General features: G+C 42.2%; 1 protein-coding gene across 1 annotated transcript in view; it reads left to right on the top strand.

The window, feature by feature from the left end:
- SORCS2 (sortilin related VPS10 domain containing receptor 2) overlaps window positions 1-25,519 on the top strand; it is an 816,984-nt gene that overhangs the window by 760,635 nt on the left and 30,830 nt on the right. Inside the window, exons 14-19 of the mRNA XM_066573326.1 lie at window positions 512-619; window positions 5,933-6,053; window positions 7,249-7,382; window positions 8,103-8,228; window positions 15,604-15,775; window positions 20,984-21,170. Of these exons, the coding sequence (XP_066429423.1) occupies window positions 512-619; window positions 5,933-6,053; window positions 7,249-7,382; window positions 8,103-8,228; window positions 15,604-15,775; window positions 20,984-21,170 (848 nt within the window). The remainder of the gene's footprint in view (window positions 1-511; window positions 620-5,932; window positions 6,054-7,248; window positions 7,383-8,102; window positions 8,229-15,603; window positions 15,776-20,983; window positions 21,171-25,519) is intronic.

Genomic DNA, 25,519 nt, shown 5'->3' on the forward strand with positions numbered 1-25,519 from the left:
CGATTCTGCAGTAAAATAAGGCATGCTGCAATTTTTCTTCTACTCGCAGAATACGCAATTCATATCCGCGAGTGTGCAGGAAAATTTGAAAATACATGCCTTTCAATGCCTGTGTTTTATCGCAGATTGTTAGCAAGGACACCGATTATGGAACCCACAATTCAAATCCAGCCGTGTGAGACCGGCCTAAGGCTGCATTCCCATCTGCGGTGTGGTTCCGTTTTTCTGCTCTGTTACGGGAGCAGAAAAATGGAATCCCCTAGCCAACTGACAGCGCCGAACAGACCCTCGTGACTATAATGGGGGCTGGTTGGTTTCCATTTTACCAAACGAAAAAGTCCTGTATGCGGCTCTTTTTCTTCCGGTATTTTGTGCTGATCCCAACAGCTGTAAAAGCAGCGAACTCACTTCAGTCTCACCTTTGCATTGTAATAATTATGCAACTAAAAAAAACATGCTTTTTTCAGTTTTCTTTATTTTGATCGATTTCTTGTCTTATTTTTCCTTTTAGATTCAGTGTAGATGAAGGCTACACTTGGAGTGTGCACAACTTCACCAGCACCCCTGTGTATGTGGACGGACTTCTTAGTGAACCCGGAGATGAGACTTTGGTGATGACGTATGTTACTTTTTGGTTCAGACTATTATTGTGCTTTTTTGATGTATAGACATTTGGAGGAAGATTCCTAAAAATATTTCCACCATCATTAAGGTGTGAGAAAGTTGCAGTTTTTTGTGCAAGTCTTACCTTTGCAAAAATTTGCAACAGTTGTTATTTTCTTCTGTTCTTGCCACTTTTGTAAAAAAAAAGTGGATTGGGCTTGGTGAGACAGAGAGGGGGTTACCCATGTCCCATCTAATCCACTATAAATATTGCCGGATTTTAGTAGGAGGCACATGGGCGGATCAGGATGCGACAAATGTATTAGGGCTCTTTCCCACTGGCAATAGATTTTCCTGCGATGCGAGAGTGAGAACGCATGATTATGAAACCAATGATTTTCAATAGTTTCATTCTCACTTGCGATGTGTTCACTCAAGGCTCGCAGCGCTAAGAAAAATCTGCACTATCCCCCATTGTTTTCAATAGGGCCGCTGTCATTGAATGACAGCTGAGCGCTGCCTCTGATTGGTCACAGCACTCAGCCAATCAGAGGCAGCGCTTTCAGGAGGGTGGAAATTTTCAATCCCGGCCCACCAAAAGACAGATGAAGATTGCCTGGGATGGAGAGAAGAGCCGGACAGCTCTTCCAGGTGAGCTGTGTCAGGGGAGCACGATGTACTCCCTATGTTTTCAACAGGGCTTGTGCTGCTGCTGCCGGCACCGTTGAAAACAATGGGTGATAGTGCAGATTTTCTTTAGCGCTGCGAGCTGTGAGTGAACACAATGCAAATGAGAATGAAACCATTGAAAATCATTGGTTTCATAATCATACGTTTTCACTTACTCTCGCATCGCAGGAAAATCTATCGCCAGTGTGGAAGAGCCCTTAAGAGGCTTGAGTGTCTTTATACATTTGCCACATCTTACTCCAGCAGTGTGTAAAATGCTGGTCTTAGATAAATGTGCCCCATTGTACCATCTTCTAGTTTTGTGGATGTGGCCGTTATCATACTGTAAGCATTTGGTGTTTTTTTCCATATTTCTTCCTTTTGGTTATTAAGGCTATGACTATAGACATGTATAGAATTCCACCACCAATCTTTCTTCCGTGTATAACTACCGTGTTTCCCAAAAAATAAGACAGTGTCTTATATTAATTTTTGTTCAAAAAGGTTTAACTTTTTTACATGTTTAGCTGCCTGGACACTATTTAAATTGACTTTTTTAATTAACTGTTAGCAGGGCTTAATTTTGGAGTAGGGCTTATATTTCAAGCATCCTCAAAAATCCTGAAAAATCATTTTGCATCCTCAAAAATTCTGGAAAATCATGCTATGTCTTATTTTCAGGGTATGTCTTATTTTCAGGGAAACAGGGTAACACATCCCAGGACGAAGACATTAGTTTGTTGTAGATTGCAATTACAATTCTAGAATACCCTGTTTTGTTTTGTTTTTAAAGTTCCGCAGAAGCTTTAGGTTTAAAAAATCTACATATTTTGGTATCCCTCAAACTTGTTACATCCTTGGTGTGAGATACAGATTAGAGTTGAGCGAACACTCGATGGTGCTCATTACTCGAGCGAGTACCACGCCGAGTTCGACCCCTCCCCGTTTTGTCCCCTCACCGCATTACCACTTCTTAATGTAGTAGGAATACTGTAGTACTGTGGAGAGACACAGACATCCTGTTGTGTTGAGGAAGCAATGGGATGTCTGTGTCAACCCGGCCACAACTGTAATATAACCCCTAGTGACCGCCTTGTTTTGCACCTTAATGACCACCATTGTTTTTTTAGGTTTTATTTTCTGGGTTTCCCCAAATGCTATAAGTGAGACATTCTTTTCATTCTGTATTTCAATACAATTCCAGCAATACTGTAGTTTTTTATGTGCTAATATTTTTATTCAGTAAAAACACTTAAAATAGAAATTTTTCCATGTTTTTTTTTACACTTTTCCCCATGAGACAACGGACATAATATTTTTTTAGTTCGGGTCATTATGAACGTGGCAATATGTAGTATGTCTATTTTGTATTTTTTTTCCATAACAAAGGGGGTTTGTAGGGAGAAAGTGTTTTTTCCTTTTTTTTTTTAATAAACTTTATTTAACCTTATAGAATTTTTTTATCTTTCTACATATTTTTGCGATCATTCAGTTACTTGTATACTATGCTGCACTATTTATGTAGTGTACTGTACTTTTGACAGACCAACAATCAGACCTTGCCAAAGTTAGAGTCTGATAGGCTGGCATGCCTAGCAGATCTGGAGTCTTTCATCAGGCTTCCAACTGCCATGGCAATCCATAGGCACCCTGCTATGGCATTAAGGATTGCCATTAGATGACAGGGGAAGCCCCCTCCCTCTGTCACCTGCCTATATGCCCCTATAGTTATTGATTGCGGCACATAAGGGATTAAATGGTTGAAACCAGAGGTCTCTCCACTCCCGGACGTTAGTGCAGGAACCCGGCTGTCAGGATGCATCTGAGCCCCAGCTCATCTTGACTTGGGAATTCTGTGCCAGCCTTAGATTAGGCCACCCAAAAAACATGGCAGCCTAGCCTAAAGACACTAATTGACTGCCATAAAATCACATTCAGCTGGTCACTGAGAGGTTAAAGGAATTGTCTCTCCTTGACGCTTAAACTAGTCTTGTATATAGCTGGCCCCATGAGTTAGGCTTTAGAAACCCCTAATGATATATAATGATTTAGATATATCCACTCCTGGGCACGCTGGGTGGTATTAGTTAATATGACCCCTATGACAACTCGAACAACTTTTCCATAGTCCCAGATGGCAAATATCTATAATGCATTTGCATAGTTGAGAGTCATCTGTCTGGGAAAGCAGAGTGTTGGCCCCTATGGTGTCTATACTGGTTAATCATCAGGCAGGTCCCATTGATGCTGAATTAAAAGACTTTCATTGTATACTTCCATCCTGTATATCTTATGCATCGGAGCTTGAGAAAATGAAGTGCTTTGGAATAAGGATGTGAAGATTTTGAGTGCATTAAATGAAGCATTATAACAAGCTTGAAGTGATATCCATTCACCAGAGGAGTTCCTATCTACAGTGAGAAACTACACTGAGGATTCTCTTTGACAATTCCCTGAGCCTCAACTTTTATTTTGATGATAAATGTAGCGTGCTTACCTGTAAGACTAACAGATGTGCTTCAAGCTCAGCATTTTATCTGAAGTATTTCTGCAAAGTAACCACAAGTTTTTAATATTCTTCTAAGCCTCACTATTTCTCAGTGGGTATCGGAATGAGGAACAGTGCTTAGATCGCAGTGCCACCTAGTGGACAAGAAATGGAATATGGAAGTGTTCATTTTCCGGAACATTTTGAATAGCCGTTTCGTTATTATCCAATTATTTAATATGAATTCTATAATATTGTGTATTTATTATTATTGTTGTTATTACTATTTATAAATAATTATTAACTATTTAGGTAACAAAACACACATGTTCCTTCTATGTCCTGCGTTCTGCTTGGGTCTACAAGTTTTAAAGCTACAGTACAAAATTCCCAATGATGTCTTCATGATTCTTGTGATTGTACCCATCTATCCACACCAGCTGTTTCATCTTCTCATTATATAGTATTTGCCTTTCTCAGTAAATCAGGTTTTCCCTATTGTGGTGCGCCGGCCCCGATATGGAAATGGAGCCCCGTGGACGTCTCGACATCAGCCCCTACTTACGTGTCCATGCCTTTTGACACATCTGTCATTCGGCGCTGAGCACTATTGAGTGCCTTCTTCCTGTCACTGCAGAAGGTCTCTCGGGTGTTGTCTGTCACAAATCCCTCAGTGGGCTCTGTGTATAATGTGCTCTTCTTCACTTTGCTACCATGACATCTCCTGATTGACAGGGAAGAGTTTCCCCTAGCTAGCCAATCAGCCATAATTATAAGGGAAGTGTATTTTTTCCAGGGCCACCTCTACATGGGCGCCGGTTATTGTCCTGCCTGAGGCATTTGGTAAGGCAGTAGACTTTTGTGTCAACTAAGTACCTGTGGTTATTTATTTGGTGTGGGGCTTATTCTTTAGTAATGGTTGATCCAAGGGGGTCCAGCACTTGAAATCCCTGCTTATCAACCGTTCACCAGGCCTGCTTTCGGCGTAGACATCGCGGAAAGCAGATAGCACTGTCAATATTGTAGTGGCACAGGTTGGTACTGCAGGCACAGTTCCCTATGAATTCAATCCGAACTGTATGTGCAGTACCAACCTGGGATAACACTATCTGCTTCCAACGCAGTCTGCATTGATGGCAGCCCAGCAAAAAACTGAAGGGAAATCCCAAGTGGCGGACCCACATTCATGAATTACTAATGATCCTGAGGATAAGTCATCAATAGTACGAGTCCCAGACAACCCCTTTAAGGCTTCATGTTCACTAGGAAACTCGGGCCCGCGCGGATTCACCATGCAGAATCCCGCAGCGGGTCCCTCCTTTCCCGCGGTCATGAGGCCTGAAAATTGATTTTTCTTACCTGTTCGGACGCAGCGGAACTGCCTTCCGTCGCGGCCGGATCTTTTTTTTTTCAGCCCGGCACACCGGATGCGTGCCGCGCGCATGCGCCGTGCACTCTTTTTTTTTTCTTTTTAACTCCTGCTCTCCCGCGCTCCCGGGGCAGAGCAGAAATTCAGCTGCAGGTGTGCCGCGGATACGGACGGCTTCCATAGGCTTCAATGGAAGCCTGCGGAGACCTGCAGAAAATTGAGCATGCTGTGGGTGATTTCCCGCATGTGCAATCCGCGCAGCAGGGAAAAAGGACATCCGCAGGTATTTACTTACCTGCGAGTGTCCAATGCATCCCTATGGCCACGGAAAACGTGTGACACCTGCACGGATTTTGTAATTATGATGGTCCAGTGGACATGAGGCCTAACTCTCAATTCCCTAATATAGTTTTTGAAAATAGATTTTTGGAACCAGACATCTCTTTTAAGCAAGGCTTCTATTTCTTCAAAAATGTTAGCTTTTCTTTAGTACTTCGAATTATGCGGTGGTTACAAGTTACATTCCCTTATGGCAATTCCCTATTAAGCCCAGCAGCTCAGCCTCCATGCCTGGCTGATCATAGCAAAATGTGTTAAGGTTTGTTGAGGATATTGCTGCTGAGAAATCGTAGTTGAGCATTTGGGCTTTGTCAGGTTTTTTTCTACACGGTAAGTCATATGTCTGCTAGTAGACCCCATCCATCAAGAGGAACGGTCGGCATCTGCTCCGCTATCAAAAAAGTTACTGTTCTGTAAGAATAAATCAATAAGGAAAACCTAACATATGGCCATTTACATTGCAGGGTGTTCGGACATTTTGGTTACCGATCAGATTGGGAACTAGTAAAAGTGGATTTTAGACCCTCGTTCTTTAAAGAGTGCACTGAGGAGGATTACGACTCTTGGAATCTCTCTAATACACAGGTATTGTGTGCTGATGGGTAAAATGTAGATATACAAAGGTGCTGCTCCATTCACTTAAGGAACTTGGGATGTGCAGATATCTGGATTTCTAGGAGTCCCAGAACCCTAGTAATCAGATATCTATTGCCATTTCTGAAAACCCCTTTAATTTCTTAAAGGGAATCTGTTGGCTCGAACATACTGTCCAAACCACAGGCTTCATGTTATAGAGCGGGAGGAGCTGAGCAGATCAATATATAGATTTAGTATAACTTGTATTTAAACCTTTGCTCATTCTGAGCTGAACAGTCCAATGGGCGGAGCTTTGGTGATTGACAGCTATATGTGCATGACTGTACATTCAGAAGTAGTTGTGAATCACTGATAGCTCCGCCCATTTGACTCTTCAGATCAGAATGAAAAAGGTTTAGATGAACAAGATGCAAGATATACTGAATCTTTCCCCATAAACCCATATATCAGTCTGCTCAGCTCCTCCTGCTCTACAACATCACGCCTGCAGTTTGGACAGTGTGTTCAACCTGACTGATCCCCTCTAATAGTTGCATTGTGCTCAGAGCATTGTTTTCCTATTTAATAATTTTATATTAATATACTTAATATATTAATATAAAGAGACTTAAATAGACCTTTAATGTAACTCTTCTTCCTCTCATCACAGCATGATTAGAGCCGGGCAGTGACATCATCAGACCTCAGATAACACTATATCCCCTTCTGTTTAGAATTGTCTGTTTGCTATTGTCAATATTAAAGCTACTTATCTTGGATCAGGTAGTATTACAGATCTGTCATTCAGTTTTGCTGTACACTGTAAAGCAAAATCATACTTAACTAGTTTGGAGCCTAGCCTATAGTGTTGACCTCTAGTGGCCATTTTTAAAAATGCAATATTTCCTGACTTCTTTTTTATATGCTTCTAATATGTAAAATGAACTTTAAAAATATAACATTCAGATGTTAGTGTCATTTTGACCAATAAGATTCACAGTCTTTAGAGCGAATAAACCTCATATTGGTGGTTCAGTATAGTATATCACTAGTTATGTACATGTAAGTTATACATCTGTAGTAAAAACCAACCAACCCTGAAGAGAACATAAAAATACCAAACTTCCCTGGTTGGATGTGATCTTGTGGCCCTATCCTTATAACCCATCGACAACTTATTTATGTTCATGTAATTTACATACAGGGAGACCATTGCATTATGGGTCAGCAGAGAAGCTTCCGTAAGAGAAAGACATCATCATGGTGCATTAAAGGTAGAAGTTTCACTTCAGCCCTTACATCAAGAATATGCCAGTGTGAAAGCACAGATTATGTGTGGTATGTATATTCTATGTTTATTAATGATAAGCCATGTTGGGTGTTTACAATATAAACGATAAAAAGCATCCCTATGTAATAGCTCCATTGACTAACATTAGTGCGATATTGCAGGTAGATGTAGAGAGGCCTAAAAGAATCTCTCTGCCACATAAGTACATGCCAGTATTATAAACAGTACATGATAAGTGAGTGGTACAGATATTTTAGGGTCCAGCAGTTTCAAGTTACGTCTCCGGAGTAAGGAAATAAAACAAGCATTAAATACTGTACAAACAATTGAATAAGTCCTTAAAGTCTTCCAGTCTGCTCATCGGCTTGGAGATCACTGGAACTACTTGGGCAGAGGACGGCTGTACCTCCCATGCAGAATCTTGGTACCCGCCCAGGAGCAAACTTAGATGATGGGAGGAGAACATGAATGTAATGCAGAGGGCAGGAACAGGAATTAGAGCAACAGCTAGTAAGTAGGAAATAACGAGAGCAAAGTAGGAAATGTTTGTAACCCCCCACAATAAGGCATAGCCAGTACAGCCTGGAATTATAGTATGAAGCAAAACTGATGAGGAGATCAGGAGATATCAAAAGAAAGAAAGCTTTTCTACACTGAATTATTACACTTATAAATATTACAGAGGAGTTTCTTCAGATTACACGTTTTGGGCTTTGTGTACATTTTATGTCTGTTCTAAATTTGTATTTCATGTTCTTAACTTGCAGTGATTATGGATTTGAACAGGAGGTCACCCAAAAACAAACTAGCAGATGTTTTGCCGATTTTTGGTACAACCCAGAATCTCCACCAGAAGATTGCATGGTGGGACGAACTTATACAAGTTCAACAGGGTAAGACTCCAGATTGTATAGTGAGTTCTGTATCAATTACTGTATGTTCTAATGACTGAAGAGACTGGTCAGCATTGTCCTTTAGCATTGCTTACATTTCAGCTTCCAGTGATTTCAATGGAAAGATGACAGTGCTCAGTCAGATCAAAGCTGGACATGTAGATAGATAGGGATCCTCTACCAGCTGCTAGACCATAGTGCTAGACCACAGCTTCTAGACCACAGCTTCTAGACCATAGCTTCTAGACCATAGTGCTAGACCACAGCTGCTAGACCATAAACCACAGTGCTAAACCACAGAGTCTAGTCCATGGACCATAGTGCTAGACCATAGACCATAGTTATAGACCATAGACCATAGTGCTGGACCATAGACCATAGTGCTAGACCATAGACCATAGTGCTAGACCATAGACCACAGCTGCTAGACCATAGTGCTGGACCACAGCTGCTAGACTATAGACCCTAGTATTGGACCACAGCTGCTAGACCATTGACCCTAGTGTTAGACCACAGCTTCTAGACCATAGTGCTAGACCACAGCTGCCAGATCATAGACTATAGTGCTGTACCACAGCTGCTAGACCATAGACCCTAGTGCTGGACCACAGCTTCTAGACCATAGACCCTAGTGCTAGAGTGCAGTTGCTAGACTATAGGCCATAGTGCTGGACCACAGCTGCTAGACCATAGACCCTAGTGCTAGACCATAGACCCTAGTGCTAGAGCACAGCTGCTAGACCATAGACCCTAGTGCTAGAGCACAGCTGCTAGACCATAGACCCTAGTGCTAGAGCACAGCTGCTAGACCATAGACCCTAGTGCTAGAGCACAGCTGCTAGACCATAGACCCTAGTGCTAGACCACAGCTGCTAGAACATAGGCCATAGTGCTGAACCACAGCTGCTAGATCATAGACCCTAGTGCTAGACCACAGCTGCTAGACCATAGACCCTAGTGCTAGACCACAGCTGCTAGACCATAGACCCTAGTGCTAGACCACAGACCCTAGTGCTAGACCACAGCTGCGTGGGATATATGAATTGGCTGAGCCGCAGCTGTGATTGGTTCTTCGAGCGCTGCTTAGCCAATCAATGCAGCGCTCGAAGAACCAATCTCAGCCATCACTTCTTGAAGGCTGGATTTCTGAATCCTGTAAAAAGGAAGTGATGTTGTATGAGTGGCTGGGGATTGCAGGAACCGTGCTGGGCTCTGGAGAGCAGCAGGAAGGACCTGGACTGAGCCTGCTAGCTAATGTTTGGGGTTTTTTATGTAATGTAACTTGGGCTTATTTTCAGGGTAGGGCTTATATTTCAAGTCTCCTTGAAAATCCCAAAAAATCAGGCTAGGGCTTACTTACCAGGAACCACGGTAGTCACTTGCTGTACAGGCAACTGCAGCAAAGCTCAACTCACTTGAATAAAGCCATGTTACAGCCGGTGAACGAAGCGCTGCTGTGCAGGCAGAAAGCTGAGGGGATTGGCAGGAATTCCAGTGATCAGACCCCCACCATAATGTTATGGCATAGCCTAACAATATGCAATAACATTATATGATGGAAATACTCCTTTAAGTAAGATTATTAAATAACCAAAGTAGTAAAAGATGGAATGGTGCTGGGAAAGTACGGGCTGCTCCATCAGCAGGATGGATTGCAGCATCGTTCTCCGTGTCTAGAAGTCTTGAAGCATGAAATTTAAAACCCAGCGCACAGTCCACCTCTATAGCACCCAGGGAAGCACAATGAAAAATAGCCCTGATGGAAAGAAGAAAAAAAACACAAGGCATACGAAGCAATTTGCACCTTATAAAGTCTTCGTTCCTGAAGGGCAGTTTGATAAATAGCCGTGGCGTCCTGATTCTCTCCTGCCCTTATCCTTCTGTAATAAATATACAGGATCAGATATCTGATTATGAAGAATGACCACTTAGATGTATTGAGCCGCTGCTAGTCCTACAGGTTCACCATGTCTACCCAACGCACCCACAACTAATATCAAAGAAACTTCTGATAAAACTGACCGAAGATCTGTGCATAACTTCTTGCTGAAGTAATCACAGGGCAGGGATGTGCCACATAATTATGTAATGCCCGTTAGATAGCCCATTGTGAAAAAGAGAAGTGTGCGGTGCTATGGAAGGTGGCAATGGTGCAAGGAGTCAGCAAGATGCCCTGAAATACTGTGCCTACTATAGCTCTCATAAAAACTGTGCCAGTCACAGCGTCCCCAAAGGCAGTGCCCCCCCCCCCAATTGCATTGTTAGCTACAGTGTCCCTAAATATATATTGATAGCCACATGCATGGTATACTAGCCCATCAAAGTGAACTGAGGATCTCTACCAAATAGCCCTTCTACAGGTTAAAAAAAATATATAATTTTGTGACTTATTAAAGCAGCCCTCCGATCCTGGACAAAGATGGCCGCACCGCTTCTCTGACTACCTGATACACACTGTGCATTAGTATAAGACAATACACGCTGCTCTGACTGGTCAGTACGGCCCAGGTGAGCAGCATTGACCAGTCAGAGCAGCATAACGTGTCTTAGACTACTGAGGCATACTAAGGTTATAGTCACACAGGAGGGTTTTGTTTTTTGCAGACGTGAAAAATCAAACTAATTTCAAGCAATTTTTTCATTTTTGTACTTTTTCCTAGCGATTTGCATCCAGTTTTTACATGCATAAAAAAATGCTGATTGGCCAAATGATGTAAATGAAGGTTCTTCACACCTTATAAAAAAGTGCAATCCATCTCTTTAATTGCACTCATAGATTTGAATAGGCAAATTCTCTTGTCTGAAAATTGCTACAAAATAGGAAATGCTGTGATTTTTTTTGCTTCGACTGTTGATCTGATTAAAAAAAAATACAGGTGTGAATAAAATAATTTGCAGCGTCCCATAGGGGGACCCCGGACACCAGACATACGTGGGGAGCTGGGAGGGTAGAGTGCTGACTTGCCACGGTGGCACTTACTAGACTCCATTCCGGAGGGACACATGTAGCCAGGGCCACAGTCGCACTGCAGCCCAACTTGGACACCCCTAGAATAAGGAATGCCCACCAAACTCGATAACAGGGGGGTAACTGTTATGTGTGACACCACTGTTCCCATCAGTATGATCCCCGGCAAATAAATACAGCCACAGACAGTCTTTGCAGTACCACTAGTCTCTGGGAACATCCAGAGCCCGGCATTAACTTTACTTGGAGAATAATCAAAACAGTACAAGGCAGGTCAATGACTGACTTTTCAGTGCAGGTAAATGAATAGACTTTAGAGATTCTTGATTCGTAGTACCTCCACCCAGCCTTAGGGACGAGTGGCTGTGACAGACAAAAAGGGTGTACCTCTATGCAGTGATCCAGACTTCAGACAGCCGCGTAGGAAAATAATAAACTGGATAGTACCTCTGCACTGGTGTGATAGTACCTCTGCACAAGTTAGACTTACTGACGCTCTCTATCTGTTTCTGGGGCTCACTCCATTGACATCCAATCACATGCAGAACGGGAAATCTCTACTCCTCTTCCATGCTTCAGCACATGAGGGCTGAAGGTGCCTCCATGTGTCCGGAACTTCTATCCCACCAAACTCCTGAAGACATGGACTCTCCCTTCTCCCGCTCACCAACACTCACATTTATAACCTCCTCTCATACCACATGACATGACATACTTGATACATTTACATGCAGGCTTGGATTTTATTAGAAATTAACCTCTCAAGCGCCACAGCTGTGCAACACACACACTGGAAATGACAAGACAGCTTTGCACAGTGCATCCACATAAGACAAACATGTATGACAATATGGAGGTTTCCAGAATGAAGTACTGGGTCACTACACATGTAAAAGAATATGCTTTATTTCTATCCAATTATGGTCCAAAAATTGGATGTAAAAATTGTGTGAATTTACAGCCATATGATGGTGACACATAGTGATGCCTTCAATATTTTAGAATTCACATCCGTCTTTTCTGATATTTGAGGGAAAACTATAAAAAAAATATAAATGTTAGGAAAAAATACAAAAATAAATTAAAAAAAAAAAAACAAGCACTGTTATAACGCTAGCCTGACTCCTGTAGTGGACATGTAATACATCAAAATTTCCAGGAGACAGTGCTGAATATGAATAGAAAACCTATTTAAACGAACACCATATCATAACACTGGAAAAAAATAACTAGATTGCTAAAAATCATGCTTTGCTTTTCTGTTTTTTCAAGCTATAAATAAAAAAGAACTCTAAAAAAGGAGAAAAAAAAGGGGCAGTTCTGTGTATAAAGATGATCAGAAAAGTAACCTGCATTCTCCATGAAAAAATGGTGCTGTGCAAGAATCACATCAACAGTCCAAAAAAGGACGGCTCATAAACTGGCATGTACCTAAAAAGGCTAAAACTGTGTCCTAGAGGCTCAAAAAACACCCTGAAACGGTTAAATTCCATATTCTTACTATATTGACTGAAACAAATACCCTAGCGATATTCATCTGGCATTCATCAGCAGCAGCACAACATGTATCACTTGCAGGGGCATGACTGTCTATTGTTGGATGTTCTCTGTTTCTAGTCTCCTTTTGTTTTATTCTCCACTTTCTTCCCCCCTTTAAATTAGGTGGATCATCTCGTAGCGTCGACATCTAGAAACGTTGCGAGCCTCGCCCAATCTGTTCTCCCTCATTTTCATTCACCCGACATCAACTGCACTATTAATTAAATTCAGTGTTAGTGTTCTCCAAGCGAGTAGGCGCCCATGAAATTCCTAGAGCATACAAGCCAACGAAGGGGAAAGCACAGCTTCCATTGGAATAAACAGTCCGTCCCTTTGAAAAATAATTGCCTGCTTTACATTTTAGGCCCATCCAATTTAAAAAGGATTTCGGTTTACTGCAAACACAAGGCTGTTTAGTAAAGCAAAGCCCACGGATGGGTTATCTGGCTTCATCTGGAAAGATACTCTGTATTTCTTGTCTTTCTCGCACATTGTGCTGTTAGCCGATCTGCCACTGTGCCATTTGTGGTTGTTATGTAGGATTAAGAGACTTGGAAGTCACATTTACAGGGTCTGCCTTTCCAGGGATTTAATGCCGAACAGTAAAAGCAATTCAGTGACACAACACATGTGCTAAATGATGTATCCAAGTCATTATTCGGGGCTTCCTAGGCAAATGACTGCAGAATACAGTGAAGGGCATTAAAGAGGTGGCAACACTGAAAGAAGATCATTAAAATCACGTTCGGCTGCTTCTGTAACTCCAAAGAAAGTTACTCGGAATATTTGAACCCCGAATTGTGAGGCATTTTATTAACCCTTTCCAATCCACTGTCTTACGTCTAAAGACAGGCTGTACAGCTACGATGTCGGAAGACGTCCGGCAGGGTATTCTTACTGTAGATTACTGGCCGCTCTGTTGTCGGGGACCTCTCCAGCATGTCACATACCGCAGTACTGGCTCTAGCCAGCAGATGGCGCCATTGTATAATAGCAGAAAGAGAAAGCCTCCTAGGAAACCCTGAATCCAAAATTGGATTGCAAAGGGTTAAGACCCAACACGTTCTGAGCAGGAAAGCCTCTGAAAATAATATTATCATGCCCATTTTACAAGCGAGTTTTCTTTCAAAGTCTAGCAGGGACTGTTCAGTTGACAATCACTTATATATGTCTATGCGTTTTCGGGAACCAATGAGAACTAGCTTGGAGAGCAAAATATTTTTTAAAAAAAGGGAGCCAAATGGACATTTGGTGGGAAGTGCAAAGAAGTGCATACCTAGTTGTTGGCTAGTCCTTGAAAGATAATGATTTTCTGTTTGCACTATAATAAGCCCCTTAAAGCCAGAGGACGTAAGTTTATGTCCTAGCAGGGTGGTAGTTAACCCCTTAATGACCACTAACACGGAATTAGACAGTCTGTATCGGTGGTCTATGTATGAAGAGAGATCGCACGCAGGAGCGATGAAAGCACCGTAAGTTGTTGTCCCCTCTGGGGACTAAAAAAAAAAGGAAAAATGAGAACAATGAAGTTTTACTAATTATTTTTTAAAAAGTTATAAAAGTTCACAAAAAAACATATTTGTAATAAAATAATTAAAATAATAAAACAAAAATACGTCTTTGGCATCGCTGTGTCCGTAAAAGTCCGATCTATCAAAGTAATGCTTTATTTACACCCCATACGATGAACGTCGTGAAAAAATAAAAAATAACGCCAGAAATGTGCTTTCTTGGTCATTCCTTCTCCAAGAAAAAATGCAATAAAAAGCGATGAAAAAATCATATGTATTCCAAAACAGTAGCAACGCAACCTACAGGACGTCCCGCATAAAATAAGCCCTTGCACAACTATGTTGACAAAAAATAAATAAAAAGTTATTGTGTGCAGAAGATGGCGGCAGAAAAAATTGAAAGAAATTAAATATCTTTGAAAAAAATACAAGTACTACAGCAAAAAAAACCTATACAAGTTTGGTATCGTAGCAATCGTACTGTCCCATTTAATAAACTAATCAGGTCATTTTTGTCAGTTTGTGCGCCGTAGAAACAAGACACACCTATAGATGGCGGAATTTCATTTTTTTCCCATTTCTCTCCACTTAGAATTTTTTCAAAGTTTTTCAGTACATTATATGGTACAATAAATAGCACCATTGAAAATACAACTTGTTCACAAAAAACAAGCCCTCATGCAGCGACGTCGATGGATAAATAAAGGCGTTACGCTTTTTTAAAATGGGGGAGGAAAAAAATGAAAAATGGAAAGACGGAAAAAAGCTTGGTCACTAATGGGTTAATGCAACAGGATGTAAACTTAGGTTCTGTATATGGCATGGGCCCTGAAGTAAGCCCACACTATCCCAAAATGTCAGTCAGCTGTGACTGAAAGCTGACCTCCCACTGCAACAGCGGGGATCGATGAGAACACAGATCCCTGCTGTTAACCCCTTACATGCTGAGATCAATGTAGATCTCAGGCATGTAAAGGGTTTAGAGAGCTTTTATCTATACTGCATGGGAAAGAAGAAACTGAAGCTGAGTAAAAAGGGCACAATGGAGTGAGGAATATAATGGAAAGGACTTTGGAACAGCAAAAAGGGTGTTAGAAGGATCCCCTGAAAAAAAGGGCTGATCACTGGATGTCCCCTTGCTGCGGGAACCCCATCAGCAGTAATCTGCAGGGAAACCTAGCAACAAGTGTTTAATACCCCTGTAGCGCCATCACAGGGATAATTAAGCACTGCATGGTACCCTTTGAAATACACGGGCTATACATGTAACACGTGAACATGCCATGTGTGTCTCTTTGTAATTGCTCACCACTCCAGCTAATGTGTATATATTCTTCCTCTTTTTGGTATATTACAGGTATAGGAAAGTTGTATCTAACGTGTGTGAAGGAGGCATCGATCTGCAGGAAAATTTAGCCCATTATCAATGTCCATTAATTCCACCAAAAGGTTTGAGAATCACCATCAAAGGAGACTCTATGGCTGTAAAGCCCGGAGAAGACGTCATGTTTATTGTACAGCAGGAACAGGTAACTGATTAATGATTATACAATGTGAAATACTGTGCATGGCATTAATGCTCATTACAATAATGAAGCTTATGATCGTTAATACACTATCCTACCAGGAGTAATTGGACACCTGAGCAAGAATCAAAAGTAGTGCATATTTCCGTATGGTAATACTAGGTGGGGCCTTCCTAGGCCCTAATGATACGAGATACTCTTCATCATATACTTTCTACTAACGTCTGATACACTTCAGCTGATATTTCCCTTCATTCATCCTGCAAACGTCTTGCAAATTCTGTCAAAGAAGATGGACACTGTTCTTATTTTTGGACCTGACGTTCCAGTTCATCCCAAAAATGGTCAGTAGGGATCAGGTTGGGACTTTGTGCAGCCGGTCCAATCGTGGGAAAATCCATATTCTCAAACCAACGTAAAGCAGTGTTAGATTTGTGAGAAGGCGTGTTGTCTTGTTGGAAGTATTGCTGCCCATTTCCAGAGTATTGTCATACTGTTGTCTAGAATGTCAGGCCCACCTCCATTTTCATGGTTCTTGCCAATTCAACCAACAGACTGACACCATGCCACGTAAACCATCCCCAAACCATAATGGAACTTCCACCATACTTAACTGTTGGCATAACTCACTCAGGCAATAGGTGTTCCTCAGACATCCTCTACACCCAGGTTCTATAGAACCTTCTACCATTGCTCAACCATCCAATGACGATGCTCTCTTACCACTATAGATGGCCCAATGCATTTTCTTTGAGAGAACACACCAGACGTTTCCAGAATGAATGGAGGGAAAAACCAGTTGAAGTGTATCAGACATCAGTATGCCACGAAGAGTATCTGAAGTCATTAGCGCCAAAGGAGGCCCACTAAATATTAACATATGTAAATAAAAGCTACTTTTGATTCTTGTGTCCAATTACTTTTGATAGGATAGGGTACTGAGGGTATGGGAAGGCTTACTATAACCATTTCAAAAAACAAATGATAATGTTTCTTAATTTCACCCCTTTAGCACACTTTAATGTATGGGCTTTTCTGCTACAGTTTTTATTGTTGAGTTACATTACTTTATAAAAAGCCAGAGCTGCATTCACAATTCTGCTGGTTGTCACCAGAAACAGTCAACAAGCTTGTTAGGAGACACATCCCTAATAGGTTAATGGGCCATTTAGACGGGACGAATGTCGGGCAAACGATACCCGACACTCGTCCCCGCGTACACTCACTCCCGTGCTGCTGCACTGGAGCTAGTATCGCTATTTACACTAAATAATCAGTGATCTGCTCATCGCCCATCGTCTATGCTGCATAAACGATGGCTGATGAGCTGATTGCTGATCGTTCAGTGTAAATAGCAGCCGTTCAGTACTGAACAGTCGCTATGTTAAGTCAATGGAGAGGGTCGGGGAGCACGAGGAGAGAAATCTTCTGCCACCCCACTGTGAGCCAGCGATACTAGCTCCTGTATGTACTAGTGTGTACGGGGACGAGTGTCGGGCATCGCTTGCACCGCATTTGTCCCATCTAAATGGGCCTTAAGTGAGCCCCTGTAATGCACTGGGGCAGTTATTTCTTTCCTATACTACTGTAAAGTGTCAAGATCCAACTCTGTGATCAGATAATGAGCCAGCCAAGGAATTCTGGGAGACTTCAGCTCTGAAGTCTGCAGAACTGTAAATGCAGCTCTGGACTATAATATCAGCTGAAAAGGTGCAATGTATTTACAAAGTTACTCTACTTTTTATAAATATTAATTCTAGATGTAAAATAGTGATCAAAGTCGGATACTTTACATAGACGTTAAGGTGGACATGCACTATTAGGCACGATGCTGCTAGTTGTAGCAAAGCCATAATAGAACTCCACATGAGGCTTGCGTTAACTTGAGTGGCATAATGCGTTAACCCAACAGGATAATGCGGTATAGCGTGCTTAAGAGAAACATGATAATAATGCATCAATGGCTTTCCTCTATAGAGAAAAACTATTTGCAAGATGTAATGTCCCACATCCAACAGCAGGTGGCACAAAATGTCCCGGTGTCCCTCAAAGCCAACTGTGAGCTGGAGAGCAGCAGGGTTATGACGGCTGAGCTGCTGTATTCAAGTGCAGGAAAGGCTCCTGCCTGGTGATCCCTGATAGTGAGCCACCCCGCTTGTGCCCCAGTATACCACTGTGTGCTCCAGTGGTCCCTGAAATCCCCAGCTATGAGCTGGAGGCGGAGAGGAGCAGCGCTCTGACAGCTGAGCCACTGATCAGTACTGCTGACTCCAAGTGCAGGAAAAGTTCCTGCCTGGTGAAACTGGGTAATGAGCCACCCAGCTTGTGCCCCTGTGTGTTCCAGTATTTCCATAAGTCCCCAGCTGTGGCATACAGTGTCCCCCTTTGTGCCCCAGTGTACACCTGCGTGTTGCATTGTCCCCCAATATCCCTAGCCAGAGGCGTAACTTGAAGCTCCCGGGCCCCAATGCAAAACCTGTAACAGGGCCCCCAACTATAATGCTTTATTCATAGTACTAGGCTTTCTATATGGAGAAGAGGGGCCTTATGGGCCCCTAAGGCTCCTTGGCCCGGGTCCGGGTGCAACCACATCCCCTGCATCCTCTATAGTTACGCCCCTGTCCCTAGCTATGGGCTGAAGAATAAGAGCAGCATCCTTAAAACAGCTGCACTGCTGTGCTCTTCTCCCCACATGCAGTCAGGGTACCTGCCTAGTATACCCACTACTGAGCCACTCATCTTGTGCCAAAATATCTCCCAAAGTCCCCAGCTCTGAACTGGAGAAGAAGACCAGCAGCGCTCTGCCAGCTGAGCCCCTGATGCAGCACTGCTGTCTCCAAAAGCAGGAAGGGTGCCTGCCTAGCAAGCCTCACTAGTGAGCCACCCAGCTGTCTACTTGTGCCTACAAGCCTCCTCTGTGTAGTGGAGCCCAATCCCCATAGCCCTTTCACTGGGGTACTGTTCTGCCTCCTGCCACCACAGCTGTACTCTACTGTGGCCTTTATTGTTTCCATTTGTTCGCTTGGCTTTGGTTCTCTTCAACTGCCATCTAGTGGCTAAAGCAGATATTACACTGTACATTGAATATTATCCTTCTGCGTTATGACAGACCACACTGGCATGGCATTGAGTGAGGCTACCTAACACGCAACGAGCCAAGTTAACGCAAGCCCTACCGTATCTGTACTCAAGCAACTATAGAAATAATTCTTTATAGTGTGAATATGCTCTTAGTCAACATTTGCCCTACAGAATGTATAACCTAGTTGAAATACAATCCCATATCCATCCATTACAGTCAGCCGCGATTATTCTCTCTTGCTGTAGAGACATAGACCCTAAACCATTCACTTTGTCACGACCAAACACACATCTAGTTGCAAGAATAAAAATGGCTACTTGGATGTGCAGCAGTGAATATGACCCGTAGTAGGAATATTTGGCCAATATACACGGCCATATGGACATAACTTGGTAAACAAAGACGGTCTCTGCTACAGTCAGAGTTAACAGGTCACATCTCAGCAGTTACATTTTCTATGGAGCACAATTATATCAGTCCGATATCCAGAAAAGTATAAGACCCCTTAAAGCAATGCCCTATATACAGCATGCAAGGTCTGAACTAGTTGCTATTTGAGGACTGCGACCAGAACATCAGCAGATCCGTCTCTTGATGGGATTCTCTGAAAAGCTGTGTAATTAAATTATTAGAGTAGGAAGTTGGCTCGGCCCAGCATAAACTATGTGACAAAGCTCTCGCTTCCCTGTGAAAACATTACATTCCTGCCAAAATAAATGTGTGAAGTTTTATAGACTTCTGAGAACGACCTGCTAAACTAATATATGGGGAAGAAGAGCTGCGCCACTAGAGAGCCCTGCACACAACTTCTATAGGGGATTTATGGAGATTTTAGCAGTTTATCGTATATAAAGAAAATACAAAAGGCGCCTCGCAATTTCCATTTTCCAGCCATTAAAAAAATTGCTAGATGAAACTTTGGGCCTCTAGTGAATTTTAATAGGTGCTAAAGGGTCTTTTTCTAAATGTCTTCTCGTAGGTGTTCTATAAAATGAAGCTTAAAGCGGTTGTACCAGAATTTCAATTTATCTCCTACCCACAGGATAATGTGCTGATCGGTGGGGTCCTCACCGCTGAGACCCCCGCTGATCTTAGCGAGGATCCCGTGTCCTCACTGTGGGGTTAAAAAGAAACTCTTTCACCCCCCACCCCTCTCCCCTTCATTCCCCCACAGTGAAGAGGAGATTGAATGAAGCGCTGGTCGCGCAAGTACACTAGTGCTCCATGCGCTTTCAATGGGACTGACGAGATACCCAAGTGGCACCAGTTTGAGTATTTCACTCAGCCCCATTGAGATGAATGGAGCGCTGATCACAGTGACATCACTGCGGGGGAAGAAGTGACCTCCGCAGTGACTGAAGAGCATAGAACGGGAGTCCCATTCTCAAGATCTCAGTGGTGAGACCCCCAACGATCAGCAAATTATTTCCCTTCCTGTGGATAGGGAATAACTGGAAATTCTGGTAGAACCCCTTTAAAAGGGTTATTCTCAGCACAGCTAGTTATCCACTACCCACAGATAACCTGCTGATCAGTGGGGGTCCGACCGCTGGGACCCACTGATCCTGAGAGTTCAGCCCTGGTGTCCTGATTTGTGCGCGGCAGAGGCTGCACATGCATGACTCTACTCCATTCATATTGGGGGGACTCTTGGGAGATGGCCAAGTTCAAGCGCTTAGCTATCTCCAGCGATCCAATTGAAGTGAATAGAGATACGCATATATAACCAACTTTTGGTGCTGACTGGAGTTATGTCACTAAAGGCTTACAATGCGCTGTGACTGAGATGTGCGCAGAATAGATTTACATAAAACATACATTCAAAATCTACAGTAAAAAAATTGAAATTTTTGGGCGGGTTTTCCCACCTTTAATGTGATTGTTGGAGGGTTAAATTTCAACATTTTGTCTGCCGGCACCTACCGCTAGAGGAAGCTTAGTGCATAGGGAATGACTGCAATAATATATCAGTATACAGCGAGATCTCCCTTTTCGTAAACTAGACTAATAGCGGTTTTCAGTATGGGGACCCCAGGTAGTCCTTGCATTATGTTGGCTTTGTCATTTTAATATCACCTTTACAAAGAGCTGCATGTCTAACAGTGAAATATTTGGGCTTTTTCCTACAGGGGGACATATTAAACACGAAGTATCAAGTAGATTTGGGAGACGGATCCAGGCCCATTAATGTGAACCTTACACTGACAGGTGAACCCATCCACCACCGCTATGAGAATCCTGGAATATACCGGGTGTCTGTTAAAGTGGAGAATGTTGCTGGACATGCCGACGCCATCATCTACGTGCAGGTCATCAGTAAGTGACACTTGAATGCTTTTAATTAATTATTTCATACTTGCAACAACATTGAAATACTTTAATCTGCTTTACCTTATCATTGTTTAATTCTCTATTCACATCCAGAGCTGCATTCAAAATTGAGAGCAGTGCATTATGGGAGCTGAATGGCCCAATTTGAGCTTGGGTATTAGCTCATATACTGAACTGAAACATATTCGGTTTCCAAGTTCACCCAACAGATGATGTAAGCAGCTTTGGTTGTGAATGGAGAAAATCAGCCCAAAATAAGTAAAGCAAAGTATCTGCAAGGTTAGCGTACATTTTGCATAGCTGTAAAGTGTGATATACTTTAAAACATAGAAATTAATATGCAGGTTCTTAATAAATAAGTAATGTGACCGTTTATGATAATTATATGTATCACAGGTAATTATTGAAATATGTGTATAAACCGATGCTGAATTTATATCATTATCCACTTCAATTGCAGATTAGACCTATTGGATCTGTGGAATGGTAGATTTTTAAACAAGTACAGACTATGTATGGATTTCATATATATATGTACGTGTGTGTATATGTGTGTGTGTGTGTGTGTGTGTGTGTGTGTGTGTGTATATATATATATATATATATATATATATATATATATAATGTGTGTGTGTATATATATATATATATATATATATATATATAATGTGTGTGTGTGTATATATATATATATATATATATATATATATATATATATATATATACACACACACACACATATACACTACCGTTCAAAAGTTTGGGGTCACCCAAACAATTTTGTGTTTTCCATGAAAAGTCACACTTATTCACCACCATGCGTTGTGAAATGAATAGAAAGTAGAGTCAAGACATTGACAAGCTTAGAAATAATGATTTGTATTTGAAATAACATTGTTTTTACATCAAACTTTGCTTTCGTCAAAGAATCCTCCTTTTGCAGCAATTACAGCATTGCACACCTTTGACATTCTAGCTGTTAATTTGTTGAGGTAAGCTTGAGAAATTGCACCCCACGCTTCTAGAAGCATCTCCCACAAGTTGGATTGGTTGGATGGGCACTTCTGGCGTACCATACGGTCAAGCTGCTCCCACAACAGCTCAATGGGGTTCAGATCTGGTGACTGCGCTGGCCACTCCATTACCGATAGAATACCAGCTGCCTGCTTCTGCTGTAAATAGTTCTTGCACAATTTGGAGGTGTGTTTAGGGTCATTGTCCTGTTGTAGGATGAAATTGGTTCCAATCAAGCGCTGTCCACTGGGTATGGCATGGCGCTGCAAAATGGAGTGATAGCCTTCCTTATTCAGAATCCCTTTTACCCTGTACAAATCTCCCACCTTACCAGCACCAAAGCAACCCCAGACCATCACATTACCTCCACCATGCTTAACAGATGGCGTCAGGCATTCTTCCAGCATCTTTTCATTTGTTCTGCGTCTCACAAACGTTCTTCTTTGTGATCCAAACACCTCAAACTTGGATTCATCCGTCCACAACACTTTTTTCCAGTCTTCCTCTGTCCAATGTCTGTGTTCTTTTGCCCATCTTAATCTTTTTCTTTTATTGGCCAGTCTCAGATATGGCTTTTTCTTTGCCACTCTGCCCTGAAGCCCAAAATCCCGCAGCCGCCTCTTCACTGTAGATGTTGACACTGGTGTTTTGCGGGTACTATTTAATGAAGATGCCAGTTGGGTACCTGTGAGGCGTCTGTTTCTCAAACTAGAGACTCTAATGTGCTTATCTTCTTGCTTAGTTGTGCTTCCACTTCTTTTTCTACTCTGGTTAGAGCCTGTTTGTGCTGTCCTCTGAAGGGAGTAGTACACACCGTTGTAGGAAATCTTCAATTTCTTAGCAATTTCTCGCATGGAATAGCCTTCATTTCTAAGAACAAGAATAGACTGTCGAGTTTCAGATGAAAGTTCTCTTTTTCTGGCCATTTTGAGCGTTTAATTGACCCCACAAATGTGATGCTCCAGAAACTCAATCTGCTCACAGGAAGGTCAGATTTGTAGCTTCTGTAACGAGCTAGACTGTTTTCAGATGTGTGAACATGATTGCACAAGGGTTTTCTAATCATTAATTAGCCTTCTGAGCCAATGAGCAAACACATTGTACCATTAGAACACTGGAGTGATAGTTGCTGGAAATGGGCCTCTATTCACCTTTGTAGATTTTGCACAAAAAAAACAGGCATTTGCAGCTAGAATAGTCATTTACCACATTAGCAATGTATAGAGTGCATTTGTTTAAAGTTAGGACTAGTTTAAAGTTATCTTCATTGAAAAGTACAGTGCTTTTCCTTCAAAATTAAGGACATTTCAATGTGACCCCAAACTTTTGAACGGTAGTGTATATTATATACATATAATGTATAGTGCCTTAGCGTGTCTTGTGTCAGTTTGTAACTGAAATACTGCCACCATGTGGTTGGATAACCACATGACGCACTAAGGCACATATATATGGGTCAATAGAGGGGGACTTGACACCTAATGATTTATACTGTAGAGGACACTGTGGTCCACACTCACCAGCCATGTGGTGGAGGTTAAGGGCGAATGATGCGCCATCCACTTATCAGTCTAGGTAAGAGCGGCTCCTGCTCCATCCGTAGAAACTCCTGTGCCCAGCGGTTCCTACTGCCCAATCACGGGTGGTATCTGGCACCAGTTTTTGGCCACGGGCAATTTTATGTTGCCTTCTCAAGAGTAAGGAGAGGAGCAGATGTAAAGGTAACTGTTTTGGATTCGCCTTTGCAGCGAAGATTAGTGAAAAATCATGACAAAGTATTTACCTGGAATGTTGTTTATCGGGAAAAATTGTAATTAGATGCGCCAACAAAAAAAGGAAAAGCCTGCAGAGGTTTAGGAAAAATTCCACCAGTGTCTACAAAAGTAGTAGGCCAGCGGGGCAACACGCAAAGGGACCTCCGTGTTGGTTTGTTCTGGGTACATTGTGTATTCGAAATAGCTGATGCCTTTATATTACAACTATTATTCCTAATTCCACTAAGTAATTGTCATGATCAGGAAAGGGTTATCTAATGAGACCACTCTGAGTAATCGGCTGACCACCAAGAATCCCGTTCTGTACATCTTTTACAAAATCAGCTGAGGCCATGCCAGCCACACATTTCTCTTGCAACAGCTACTGTAGGGGAAATGTAGTGTCACACGATGGCCATTCAGAGCAGAAGTCCCCTGTTATAGGGCGGGTCTCCATTCTGGCACATAGAAGAGGTCCCACGCAAGCAAACACCCTTCAGGTTTTATCCACCTCTCATTGAGTACAGTGCATTAAAGAAAGGATTAGAGATGAGCGAGCGTACTTGCTAAGGCAAACTACTCGAGTGAGTAGTGCCTTATGCGAGTACCTGCCCGCTTGTCTCTAAAGATTCGGGTGCCGGCGGGGGAGAGCGGTGAGTTGCGGGAGTGAGCAGGGGGGAGAGATCTCACCCCCACCGCTCCCCGCCCCCCGCCGGCACCCGAATCTTTAGAGACGAGCGGGCAGGTACTCGCATAAGGCACTACTCGCTCGAGTAGTTTGCCTTAGCGAGTATACTCGCTCATCTCTAGAAAGGATGCATCTGTATTCCATTTCCGTTTTTCTGTTCCTATGACGGATTGGCAAAACGGAAAGCAAACACACAGAATATCTAACGGTTGGGGTAAAATACAGTAATGCAGGCGTAAGCAAGAGCAGCAGCTCCATGAGATGGACTCTGACTTTCTATTGTTACATCTCCTATTAGAAGGAAATCTCCTACACTGTAACATAGTTTCCATTTGGGTAAATAAAGGGAAACACAATTTCCCTTCTGCAGAAAGTTGTTTATACATGAATTAGTCATTTGCTTGTTGGAGAGAAATCCCTTCACAATAAGCCCAAATTCTCACTGCAATGGAAAGTGACAGCAATTCTGCTGATACAAAAGCGTTCGCTTCTGTCTTCTTATAGACAGAAAAATCTGAATAAAATTACAATTTTTAACCTCGGCAGAGATAATATTTTGCGATTCCCAGAGGAAAGGATCCAATCCAATAGCAGGAAATCTTTCCTGCACATTATTTGCTTGCCTTCGGTAGACCTCCGAGTCAAGTCTTATCTCCATGTCCCTATACTAATAAAATCCAAGTCTAATAGAAGTTATTAAAAGCTGCAGACATGAATCCCCATAGTGTGTAACAACCCCCAAATATGTATTTACCAATGGCGGGCGCTACCGCTTAATATAGAAGAATTCACTGAAGTCCCAACTTACTGGAAGATATTTAATGAGATGATTTTCAATGTGGACGTAAAATGTCATAAACATCTTCCAAGTGCATGAG

Source organism: Eleutherodactylus coqui, chromosome 7 (assembly GCF_035609145.1).
Source record: "Eleutherodactylus coqui strain aEleCoq1 chromosome 7, aEleCoq1.hap1, whole genome shotgun sequence".
In the NCBI taxonomy this organism is placed as follows: Eukaryota; Metazoa; Chordata; class Amphibia; order Anura; family Eleutherodactylidae; genus Eleutherodactylus; species Eleutherodactylus coqui.